We start from the raw sequence: 13,927 nt of genomic DNA, 5'->3' as shown, positions 1-13,927 counted from the left end.
ATAGTGTCTCAACATAACATTAAGAAAACTTAAATAGAACTACAAAAAACATTTCATGATCATGATTTGAAAATGATCTAATTAAATGACGTAATTCGTTCCCCTTATGAATTAAATTAAATGAATGTCAACAATGATATACAACCTAGATTACGGTGTTTTCGTTAGGTTGTCATTAAAACAACATAAAATATGCGGAAAAACGTCGAATCTATGTAAACTAAAAACTATCAACTTCTAATCAAGAAACTTGCAGGTTTATTTACCAAAATCCATAAATATTCAAGAAATTTGCAGGTATATCAGACTAAAAACTTAAAATTCTGTATGAATTACTCCATAGATAAAACAATGACTAGAATGTTTATGTCGTTGTTTAAACACATTTATCATATTTTGAGTATTTATAATTTAAGGATATGCAGTAAAACATACAATTCGACCAGAACGCTGTTATCACTGCAATTGTTTCTCCCGCAATGCTATTTTTAATCCTAGTTAACCTTGCATAAAACTGTGCTATTTCGAACCGAATTCGGCCTTAACCACATTGCAACGATTCAACTAACGTGACCATAAAAAAATTAATAACCCAAACTGTGAAACCTTGGCCGATAGAAATAAACGATTCTATTGGTTAAAAACTCCGCTTGTCAAAAATTCAACCAATAGAAAGTTTTTCAGACTCATCTAAGCTTTCAAATGTTTATAAAGACGCCGGTTCGTATATGGTCGACATTGCCATTGATTGAGGTAGTCACTGGTATCATACGTGAATAAAATATAATCTTATTAATATGCAAAAAATAGTTGTTAACATTTAACTAGCCGTTTGGTATTTTAAACGTTACAAATTTCTACCTACGTAACCGTTTTAATTGCAACCATGTTAAGAAGACAAACCGAAATTGTAAGGCTTTTTCCAGGTAAAAATGGTCGTTTTTGCGCGAAGATAACCCCAGATATGAGGGCCTTCTCTGCCGGTCCTTTGCCAAAACCGTTCTATAAATAGAATTCCTGTTACAACTACAGGTTATTTTGTACACAAAAGTCGAGTAAAACCCGTCCGAATTGCGTGCTATTCTTCGGTTAATTACGACACTTTTTTGTCTCGACAAAAACGCCAAAAGTGCAGGAAAGTCGCAATGGAACCTAATGACGACTACAACGGACGTACCTTATGACAAGACGCTACAAAACATGAAAAATATCACAGAATCAACAGTAAATACACTTAAAATTAATTTTAGGCACTTGGAACGAAGGAGAACAGCGAAACCTTCTATAAAGCCGGTGCAAGACTGACTCGGGTTGGGTCGTGCAGTGCGTTTGCGCACGAGAGTACCTACTTCCCTAAAAGCGATAAATAAACAAACAATTCCATGTTTTTCTCGCTAAAAACTCAATTTTCACAATAAAAAACACCCCTAAGTCTCATTTGCAAAAAAATCGCCTCCAACCCCACTTTTCCAGACTTTGAAATTTGAATTTTGAAAGTGACAGTAAAGTCGGTGGCTGCAATACCGACCCTCGGAGCGCGCTTTTTGAAATTTTATCATTGAAAAACATTATAAAATACCGTTTGGGTATGAATCGTTTCCTCTGTAAGAAGTGTTTTAATTGTGAGTAGTTGCGCAACCGAGATACAGTTAGATTTCAACGGATATTGAGCTATGCATCGGCATTCCGGGTTAAGTGCAACAAGTGACGCTTTGACATGAAAATTAATGTCGGACGGTATTGATCGAAATTTCGAGAGAAAAAAATACACAAGGAAAAGATTTGAGTCGCTTTCGGTTTCGTGTCGGCGAAGTTGCCTAATAACCTGAGGTGAGATTTACGACGAATTATTGGGAACAGGAACGTAATAGAGAAATTTGAGGCCTACGAAAACATTAACTTAAACCTTTAGTTGGCTTTAAGGAAAATATTATTTTTATTGGCAACAAATTTAATTAGTGCGATACAAACAATGACTCTATTTACCTAGAAAATGTTATCAAGTTGATAATCATTTTAAATACCTAAAAACATGATAATCATAGGCGTAATGGCTAATAATAATACAACCACTTAGAAAGAGCTAAATTTTGTGAAAGAAAGAGTAATAAATCAGAAGCTAAAAAATCAATTGTTCAAAAATAATATTCTTACAGAAAAAAATAACGTTCCAGTTTTCCTAATATTTATTTGAAAAATATAGGTGATTTAATCTCCCGCCTATATGACTAGATAAGTAAATATATTCCAAAAATATTCACTACAACCTTGTGCGAAAAATTTAATAATATAGGAAGATGTTGTCTTTTTCAAGGAAAACTATGTCAATAATAACACAATTATTGAAGAAAATAAGTTTATGTTTCATGTCAAAGTATGAGGCTTTGTATTTACAATCAATGACACCCTAGAGACGTAAACTTCCTTTATTTATTTTCTAAAATAACAGAAAACTTTATTTTATTCATTTTTCAGTGCGATATGACAAATTGTTCACATTGGAATTAAAATAGTTTAATTTAAAAATTACAAATTCCTGATATCACGAGATAAATTGTAGATAAATATATTGTAAATCGGTTATAACAAAATTATTTCTGCCAGTTCTGTGTCATTAGAACTGTACACGCGGAAAAAATCTGCTTTTAATTACGGAATCAAAATTAGAAAATGATCATTACTTTTAAATAACAACGAACAAAACGTTCTCAACTCGTTTCGAGAATATAAATATTTAAGAAACTGGGATTAGGATAAATGTGAAACTTTCTGTAGTCTTTTCCAGAGCTCGAGTTTCTCTTTACTTATAAACTTTATAATTTATTTATATGGTTTAATATATTTTGTAAACTTGATCAACCACTGATTGAAAGTTTACCAATAAATAATTCAGTGGTTGAGTATACGTATTAATCTCCCCGGAACAAAGTTTATATGCAAATAATTCGAGTTATAAAAATGTAAAGTGTGCGTAATCATTGGAAATAAAACAAGAATTACAAAACATAAAGCATCAACCGCATTAAACTATCACGTAGTGTTTGCAAGAAATGGACTCTTCTATATCTCCACACTATCATCATCGCGAGTAATAATTTAAACCTTTTCAAGAATGTAAAGAACATACACACACCACATAATGCATCGTAAATTTTTTTCAAGAAATGAGAAACACTCGAAGAAAATCTAATGTAAATGAAGATATCTTCGCGTGCACGTTGACACAATGAATTCTAATATGGTGGCTGACAAATGGGCCTGTTTTACTGCCATCCGGAGTACTCCGGACCGCGAGCTTTATCTAACCTTAGTTGTAAAGATTACGTCGCCGGTAGTTTTACGAGACGATAAATTAGATAATTCGAGACGTTATTATTTCATTATTTTTTTACAAGTGGCTCTAATTACCCGAAATTCCATAGTCGACGGGTTTCCAAATTTATAATCGAGCGGTTTTTCAACGGTAATTAGATTTGCGTCAGATGCGATGGTAAAACACTACACACACCGACAGACACGAAATCTACATCTGTCGTCTCGAAGAGAACGCGAGAGTGTCTTTAAAGTTGTTATTTTGGGCCGAGAGAGGGTTCATTAACACAAGAAGGCCTCTGGTTCGAAAATAAAGTGTCTCCAGGATGATCCGAGTAAAGATAAGTCGGAAAAAATCCCGGAAAAAAAAATTATAAAGGATACGGAGCCGGAGGAAACTTATTAGCACGGATAATTATATGCAATACGAGTACGTTTTAGGTACGGATATTATGCAGATCGAATTAAATGCTTAATGGTATAAATTGCAAGTGACTTGAATGATTGGTTATTGATGGAAGAAATCAGCCAAGACGAAAGGTTAAGCTCATAATCATAATGTTGAAGGCACCATCCGGCGAGTGAAGAGATTCCAAGAGAAATCGGTTTATGAGAGAATTGTTCATTGTGTCTTGAAAAAATATCGTCCGTAATAATAACACAATAACCACTTTACTCCGTCATTATTTCCGAAAAAGAATGCACACGTCGGAATAAATTCAAAAATAAAACCAAGAAAGTTTGAAAAATACTGTTATTATGCCATATTTCAGAAGCACCATAATCGAAATTCATTAAAAGTGGTATAGGATTTATCTTCTCACAATTTTGGCACATCATATTGTACTCCTAAGTAAAATACATACAATACAGGATGCGCCAGAACTCGCGCCCAGAGAAAAATGCAATATAATATAAAGATGTTAAAAAAAATCTATAAAAATTTTGAAGTTATGAGAGTTTAAATTTTGCTCTTTGACTATTTATTTCTGTTGTAAAAATAATTTTCAAAGTCTTTTTGCTACAGGCAATTAAAAGAGGAAATGTACCCTAAATTTTAATTCTGTTTAATGCTATTTGGCAAAATTTTTATACCTTTACTAAATAATTGTAAAAAAACATATACAAATCATCAGTATCATAACATTTTTTCCATGTTCCTGGTATCTTATCTTACATGAATTTTTCTCTGGGGCGCGAGTTCTGGCGTATTTGTATGTATTTGTTAATACACTCATAAAAATAATAGAAAATATTTAGTAATAGAAGAAAATCGAATTTCAGTATAGAGACTGGATTATAAAAAAGCCCCAACTCTATTATTTTTACTTCTTGGAACAAAGATGCACAGTTTACTGTCATCTATTTTTTGGAATATATGCTCACTTAACGTAAAGTGATGACAATAAACTGTTCAACTTTGATCAAAGAAGTATTGTCATGTCTTTAAAAATAGTGAAATTATAACATGGGGCGTTTTTTATAATCCAGCCTGTATAAAAATACACACGTCAATTTTTTTGTATAATTAATTAAAAAAACAAATGACCGTGAATTTATCGGTCTCCAAATAGATTCGTTATCACTTCTCAGAATAATTGATATGCCACCAAATTGGTATCTATTTCATCTACTTTCCATAAATATGAAAATCAATTGAAAATTTAAACAAATAATAAAAATTCAAGTAATAAAATAATCAGTAAATAACTTTCACAATTTCTATCATACTGAACATATTAGGTGTATTTTAATGTAATAATTGGAATTTTCAATATTACCTAAATTAAAATATTTTCTTTTTCAAAAAGTAATTTTTAGAAAATAAGTTAATAGGAAAAGTGTGGCCACTAGATTTTTATCGACCTTTTCTTTGTTTCCAAATTCTGTTGCGACTAAAATTATTATAGTATCACTATTTATATCACGTGTTAATCCATTTATTTTGAATTACATCAATATTTACGTCTTGCGTTTACTCTGTGTAATTAAAATGAGAAATATTTCTAATGTTAGGACCAACAATTTAGCAATCGTCAACACAAGGTTATTTATTTTCCTAGTATTTTTTAACCTCTTTCGTGATTCTTTGAAACCGAGCTACAATTAAGTAATTTTTAATTTCGTTTCATTTTCGAAGAAAAGCTCATTTTGATCATTTCCTGCCTTGACAATTAAGCGGTTTCTGGTACACCAATTGAAACCACTAAAATTATCTTTATTTAATTAGTTGATTTTAGTCAATTTCTCCGAAAACGTCAACGAAATTCACTAACCGTTACATTTTCTCTTTATTACAAAGATAACAATTTTTATTTTGTTACCAACACCTGTACCCCTATAATCAACAATAAAATATCGATTCAATTTATTCTACCGCATGAACAGTACTATTCGATGTTTACCGACTAATTCAATCGGCGACTTCGCTAAAATTAATTATCGATACTATCATTTTTCAATTAAAAAACCCACCCATATGAAATTGCAACGTAATGGCGCGTCCCAGAAAATATTCCTATTTGTTGCTTTCTTGACAGTCGTGACGATTCCATTATTACGATAACAATTATTTCCCAAGCAATTAGCCAATAATTAACAAGAAACGGAAATGTGCAACGGCTCATAGAATCGTTAAAACATCTATACAGAAACAATTACGATTTTCATTTGATGCAACTCCAAAGAAAAATTTATTATTTATTCTAATGTCTACATGAAATAACAAAATAACAAAGGTCGTGAGATTCTCTCCTAATCTCGTTAAACTGTGTCAGATCGCGTTAGAACCCCAGTTGGTGGTCTTCTCCACGGTTTAATCCTCACCCACATCTACAAAACCCATCAAATGGTCCTGAAACCAGGACAACGTCGTCATGGTAACGCGTTAATTGTACAAAAGCACAACTTGAATACAAGAGATCCTAATTATCGTACACAATCGTCATTTGTGAATTGTAATCGAATTTTAAACTTTGACAAGTGACGCGATTACTCGTTAAAAATTCAAGCGAATATGTGCACCGGAATTTAGTAAAATGTAACAAAAGCGGTCTCCACCAATCTAAACACGAGCTTTGATGTCGCCTCTTCAAAAAATCAAACGTTTAATTTTATTCTTTGTAACAATAGAATTGGATAGAAAGCTGCTTTTGTCCTACAGAGTGCTCTGTTATTATTATTCTACGAAAATTTCTTATATAAATTAAATTAAGCCGTAACCTGAGTCGAAAAGAGAATTCTCTATTGTGTTCAACGTTTTTGCTAATTTGTGTTAAGAGATTTGTAGGTCGTGCATAATAAAAATTTGACGTCCATAGCGACAACGGTTTGATAATTATTTTTCTGCATGGTCTGGTTTTGTCGGTGCAGATGGTAGGTGTGGATAGCCAAATGGTAAATGGCCTCTGTCACCATTTTCACACATCAATTTAACAATCTTGGTTTTTTAGTTACTGTTTATACAAACAGGATTTTGATTAAAGTAAAAGCCAAAAACTAAGCTCAAATGTTACACAATTTCAGCAGTTTTTTTTACAATATCTTTACAAAATCTTCCAAGCGTAAGAAAAGCTGTTAAGAAAGTTTTAAATTTTTAACTAGTTTAAATATTGGTAATTCCCTATTTCCAAATAAACTCTTCAAGGAAACTTTTAAAACCCGGTTTAAGCCGACAAGTTCACAATTTCTGTAGCAAACAGCGTGCAAACTGCAAACACGGCTCAAGCCGGTCTTGTAACGTTATTTCCAATAAACTTAACGTCTTTAAAAGAACTGTTAATAAGAATGTACTCTCCGAGTATTACAGACGCTATCAAACGATCCTCAATAAATTCCTGGAGTGTAACTACTGCGTTTTCAATTAATCAGAAGAACAAAAACAGGAAACATTCTCATAATAAAATATCAAATCACATCGAAGCGTGTGATTGTCTATAATGTACCGTATAAATCGTTCTTTAATTAGGATACTTTTTCGAGTTGTAAAATTACTATTCTGTATGATTAGTCCGCGAGCAAGGTTTCGAAACACACGCAATTTAGAGATCAATCAAAATCAAAGTTGAATATCTTTTCAAGACGCATCAATCTTTTGAGTAAAGTCTTCTCGGTATTTCTATTCAGAACCATCTGGCATGGGACTATTAAAAATGACGTGAAATTGTTACGTCACACCTTGTGCGTGAAAATTAAAAAAAACAAACAAACTTACCAGCATCTGCGGGTGGAGTAGGCGTTTCCTCCCTGGGTGACCTCTGTCCATCAAACTCGCTACTCTGCTGCTTCTGGAGGTCGAGATCTATCTCGAGGGCTGCCTTCTCGACTTCGTGTTTCTCCACAAACGGATTGAAGCTTCCGTCTGGATTATTATTGACAAGGCCTTCGGCTAAAGCCTTGGCCGCCGCTATCGACGGCGATAGCACATCGTCGACGGCGTCCACGTCGGTTTCAGGTCCCAAATCGTCATCATCGTCGAATTCCGACGCCGATCTTTTGCCGTTGGATTTCTCCGAATTGTGGTAGAAATCGCCAGAGGGTGAGACATCGGCACCGTTGTGTTTAAAGTTTTCGGCCAGGTTTAAGAGTAAACCGTCGGTTTTTTGACCCATTATGTTGGTATCGGCGCCGTTCGAATTGGCGAACGGGTTGTTGGCATTGTCGAGGCTCGTGTCCATTGTGATGGAAGAAGCGTTGCGGTTTGCCCAATGGGCTTCCGCCGCGATTTTTGATGGTTCGCGAAGGAATACTACTATCACAGAGATATTATCGGCAGATCCTCGATCTTTTGACAGCTGGACCAGGCGCTCGCTTATGAGATCGGTCTTGTCTGGAAGAAAAGGAACGTCAAAATGACAGGAATTTACTCGATTTTGACAACAATCGTCAGACATTAGTCTGATTTTTTACCACACAATTTCAGTTGTACAATTAAGTGAAAAAAAAAAACGCAAATTGATTTTTTTATAATGTAATTTGGCCTGTTAATAAATGCCAGTTTTTTTTTTCGTTGTTTTTGTCACAATTCACAATTTTATAATTGTCAAACTTTTATCAAGTTTTTCCATTTCGTTTTTAATAGTGACTGTGACACTGCACTGGCAACACCACCAAATACGACATTTATTTTGATAGTTTTCTAACCTTTTTGGGAATAACCTTTTTCACACTATGTAAATCTCTGAAAAATTTAACAATTTTGTTTTTCACAATTTGCGTTTTTTTTGCACTTAAGTGTAAATTGAAAGCATAATCCTCAGTTTTTTAAATCTAAATTTAATTATCCAAGTTAAGTCTAGACCACCAAAAATTGTCTCAGGAACACGACTATATAATCAGTTATTTTATACAACAAATAGCTTTCGATATACACCGGAGTGCAAAAAAAACCGCAAATTGTCAAATTTTTCAGAGATTTAGTGTGAAAAAGGTTGTTCTCAAATAGGTTAGAAAACTATCAAAAGAAATACCTTATTTGGTAGTCTTGACAGTGCAGTGTCATAGGTAGTCAGTGTTAAAAACAACATGTGGAAATGGAAAAACATGGAAAAACTTGATAGAAGTTTGGAAGATGCATGACAATTACGAAATTGTGAATTGTGACAAAGACAACGTCAAAAAACTGACACATTAACAGACTAAATTACTCGTACATTATAAAAAAAAATTATTTGCGTTTTTTTGCACTCAAGTGTACACCTCGTCTCAACTCAACCACACTGTCTACGTCACAAACATTTGATTTCTCTGTAAAAAAATGGACCCTAGTGACAAATTTAGAGCCAAGTACTCCACTATTTCATAGAAAAAAAAATATGACGGCTGACGAGGTATACAAATTTATCAATAAGAAATTACCTCCTAGAATTTGAACTTTTAGGAAAATTACTTTTTTCATGTTTTTAACTAGAATCTTCAGAAGTAATTTTGAATTCCTAAGATTGGTTAGCTGTTATTGTTGACGGTTGACATATTCTGTCAACTATCAACTGAGTACAAGCTGACAGGTGACTTAACCTAAATTTTTGACAATAATCCTTCTTCTTCCTCCCTATGCTGACAATAGTTACGGTATCTGTTTGTCACCGGAAACCAACCTAACCAAATTTATGGCAATCTAGTAACGAATATACCTAAATCCTAGGCAGTAATTTCTTGGTGATACGACAATATGTCACACAGTTGCGACGCTGCCAATGTGGCGATTGAAATAGCATGATGTATATTTATCAAATTTTTGTAATGAAATATGGCACATTTATTGATTTAGCCTTCTTGCTCCGCTACCAAATAATAACAGTCATCTTTCAAGATAATAAAACGATTCTCAAACATGACTGGATATTAAAAAGTACCAATAATTTCGTCACGTTTGCGATTAATTATAAGGATGCAATGAAGCACGTCTCGAAGATGCTTCATCTCGTTGCAATTCCCATCATGCCCAGTCACGACAAGACTCATTCTTGTCAACTGGACCATAGACGGATAAGATTTTGTCCGGTTTAGATAGATAACGAGATTGACATGCTCGACTAAAGAAAAATTTTCACCACCCAAAAATTCGCAAAAAATTCGTGACGTTCCCACAGTTATTATTATCACCAGAGATCTGTAACGTTAACTCACATACCTTTCCCGGAACAGTTAGTTGTTACAGCATGTCGTAAAATTTCATTTATGTTACCACTGATTACGCGGTAGAACTTGAGGTGTGCCTCAAAGAATTTAAGTGGAAAAAATCATTTTAATTTGCCACAGATAATAATCAAAGCTTATGTTGACGTTACGTCCAGATTTGCAGCATCATCATTCCACCCCAAACAAGCTTTTAACGAGGTTATTATCCTACTGAACTTGCTATAATTACAAACTACATATGAATTAACTCTTCTCGAACGAAAATCAATACATGTCAGAAGTAATTGCTACGATATCAAAACATCGCTTTTGCCAAAAGCAATATAACTCTAATAACAGCTGTCAAAATTCCTTAATCACAACTTTGGTAAATTTGCAATTCAAAAATTCAAACTACCAATTAGCTCAATAGCAAAAAGTGGTAAAGCTCCTTCCAAACTCATATCAAAAACTTCAACCAATTGCAATTCATTTTAGTTTAGCGTTGCCTAGCCACTGAATGTGTCCACAACAAATCGAGGCAGGTTTTAAGTGTAAATTATCGGAAAATTGAGCATGGCTAACTAGACCACCTTTGAACGATGATGGTGGCTGTCGCCGCCACCTGCAGAACGTCTGCACCGAACGGTGACTGCCTCAAGGGTCGACGAACTGATGTACTTTACGGCCGATGAATCTACTCTTACACCTCACCGCCTCGAAGAAGAGTTTTGTTTTGGACGTGGAAACGCCCAGAAGACGACGTACCACACACCTAGACGTCGTCGTAATGAAACGACGACAGCATAAATCAACGAAGTGGGCGATGGCTTCTCCACCTTCAAGACGGAATTACCATTTATGGAACAATTGGGCACGAGATTTGCCTCGTTTAAAGTGTGATAAACGACCCGTGCGCGAATATTTCCCCATTAAAAGCCAAAAAATCGCAAAAAAAAGAAGTTAAAGCTCGACTCGGTGTTATAAATAAGTGGTGCGAGAGCCAAGGAATGCGTATACATCGTCTTCACGACTATCACAGAAAAGATATGAGACGGTGATTTATGGTCAAACATGCTTGTGCAAACTTATCGGTCTGAAATAAGAAGAAGGGAATGTTTCACGTCTCATTTTCCTATTTCTACTACAGTAGATCGGTGCTGTGGTTTCAAAAGTGTCATAAATTTATTCCGGAGCTTTTGTACAAGTGTTGCCGTGATTAATGGACGAACTTTAAGACACAACGTGTGCTTTATCGTCAAGAAATTAATTAACTAACTGGCAAAGCATGAAAAAAGTATTGGCCAGCTAATGAAAACGATTTTAATCCGATAATTGGTAATTAAGCTCAGGATTGTATAGCCATCGAATTACAAATTACGGTGGGGATTTAGCAAAGTTCCCGCTTTATATACATATTGGAATGTTGGCGAAAGCCAGATATGCAATCAAGGGGTGGGATGTTAATTAAAACGGAAGAAGTACATTTACAGTCTTCCAAGCAAATTGCAACCCAATATTGGATCAGAAATCAGAGGAAAGATAAGGATCCGAATTTGCTGTCACATTGTGATTCTGACGAATTACTGTAATAACCCAAGTCCAGAATTGGCCACATCCTGTTTTGTCCAGATTAAAAGAATCCTAACATATGCCGATATTACTTACATAATGACTTCCTGCTCTATCATAATGACGGATTCGAATTGATTATAGATCTGAGTCTTGCTGCCACCTTAATTGGCGTACGTCGACATAAAATGATCATTAAAACGAGCACGCGTCTCAAAACTTCCCCAGACAAAGTTAAAAAGTCATCGAACTTAAAATTTAGATCAGTCTGAATGTAGGGTGCGAATAGGTGTGTCGCGAGGGTGAGGTTTCAAGCAAACAGGCGTGACTCTATTTGATTAATTAAATCAACCGACTAATTAAGTTGTGGAAAAACTCATAACTGAGAGAAGTGTGTTATTACACGGCTATTATTCTCCGTTTATAGCGAGACGACAAAAACGCTTTTCCATATAACATAAAGAAGAAAATGTTAATAAACGCCAAGGAATTTGCTGAAAATAGAAGAGCAAGGGTAATTAACTGACCAATACAACGTTTCTTGGATAGTGACACGAGGTGGTGATCCAGATTGCAGTGAATTAATTACTGAGAAGCTATTTTCGGATAGGAAGTGATAAAAACGTTGAAAAACTTTAACCTTTGCCTTATCAATAAATGAAAATGTTGTCTTCGGCGAGACGGTGCCAGCAATGGCAAACTGATAAACAAATTGCAATTTTAAGAAAAACAAGAAATTGATCACAAAAAACTTAAAAATTTTACAAAAGATAAAAATCCGAATTAAATCCACAATATATAAATTGTCTTTTAAAAAGTTTTAACAGTTACGACTTTTATTTTTTAAGATGTAATTAAGTAGGTAGCCAAGAATTTACCTGAACTTGATGTTGAATTCTCAACAATTTTTTTATAATTTTCAAATTCTGCCATGAAAACCAGAAACCCTTTATACTCGAAAGTCGATATTGATACTGCTGTAAGTTTTAAAAGTAAAAATTCTAAAAATCTGAAAATTACTTTCGTTTATAGAAACGATTTCCAAATTTACAGTAATTCCCAGGTCGTAAATCTGAATTCTATAGCTTCAGAAACAAGATTGAAAATTATATTTTTTTGTATAATCTTTTAGTTTAGTTATTTTTTTGATCTTTTCCTAACAGGTAAATTGCAAAAAAAAATTATGAAAAAAACAGTTTAAACACAATTTGGGCCCTAAAGCTTCTGGATCGGTCCTGTATGTGTAGAATTTTAGACATTTTATTAATACCAACGTTTCGACCGTTTTGGCGTATGACATCATGGGATGTGTCGGACGTGCTGTTTTTATTACTTAGTCATTGTGGTACATGTATTTTCCACACGGCCACACTTCATTTTTCTATCTTTCTTTTGCACACTACTATCACCATACATACCGAGTGATCAAAACCGCAAATGTTCAACACCCAAATTAACCCAACAGTTGATTCATTGCGCTGATGTGTGCTTAGAAATATTTATTAACCACTCAAGCAAAACAGTAAACTTGAAAAAAATTACATAATAAGAGTGATTAAGAAAATGATCTACAACAAGAACAGGATAACGAAAAAATCACACAACGACGTCAATATCACTATAAATAGAGTCACAAATAAAACAAACCGAGTGTAAAAATATAATTTTACGAGCGAATAAAATAGATATTGTCGATGACGCGGATATGCAAAAATTTCTGCACCGTTTCACTTTAATTAGCTAATTGTCCTAAAATTTAATTGCTCTCGAGAGGATTTTTGGCGTGACGAAATTCGATGTTATCGACAATATAATTAACACGGTTTAACGAGATAATTAAATAAACATCGAAAGAACGATATTTCACCACATCTTCGAATCGATGACTTGCTGTTATTTTTCAAAAGACTTTTATTCGATCACTCACCTGAGATCACGATTCGTATCAACCTTTTCATTTCATTTTGTTTATCTAATCTCAATGGACGCATTCAATTCCGACATTTATAACTCTAATAAAAGTTTCACTCGAACCGCTACAAAATTAATATCGATTCGAAAAAATGCGCTTTCAGCACGTCCCGACATTTATTTTCTCATCGAGAATAAAAATTAATTAGAAGACTTGTAATTAGATGGAGACATCCGGTCGTGTGCTCGACGGTGTATCAAAAAATCGAGAAAAATGAAGAAACTTGTCAATTACTTTTCAAAAAAGCCTTATTTATTGCTTGAATTAAAATTCACCTGTTTTCCGAGAGGTCCGGAAGATCCTCCGGTTTCGCTTCACTAAGCACTGCAACACCGATTCCCAAAGACACAAACGCGGTCGAAAAGCGACTGGAAGCTCGCTTCACATACAGAAAGCCGCGAGCTACGAGGATATACTGGCTGAGTCATAACTCCCAGGGCCGGTTTTGGCCCG

The 13,927-nt window shown here is 34.3% G+C and overlaps 1 protein-coding gene across 1 annotated transcript in view; it reads right to left on the bottom strand.

The window, feature by feature from the left end:
• LOC123015723 (proteoglycan 4-like) overlaps positions 1-13,927 on the bottom strand; it is a 49,150-nt gene that overhangs the window by 6,105 nt on the left and 29,118 nt on the right. The window contains exon 8 of the mRNA XM_044415622.1: positions 7,526-8,140. Coding sequence (XP_044271557.1) covers positions 7,526-8,140 — 615 coding nt within the window. The remainder of the gene's footprint in view (positions 1-7,525; positions 8,141-13,927) is intronic.

The sequence above is a fragment of the Tribolium madens genome, unplaced genomic scaffold, assembly GCF_015345945.1.
Source record: "Tribolium madens isolate multiple individuals breed KSU strain unplaced genomic scaffold, Tmad_KSU_1.1 Scaffold_19;HRSCAF=116;Tcas5.2_LG9, whole genome shotgun sequence".
Classification (NCBI taxonomy): domain Eukaryota; kingdom Metazoa; phylum Arthropoda; class Insecta; order Coleoptera; family Tenebrionidae; genus Tribolium; species Tribolium madens.
Note: the sequence above shows the minus strand (reverse complement) of the source record. Positions and strands in the feature narration are given on the sequence as shown.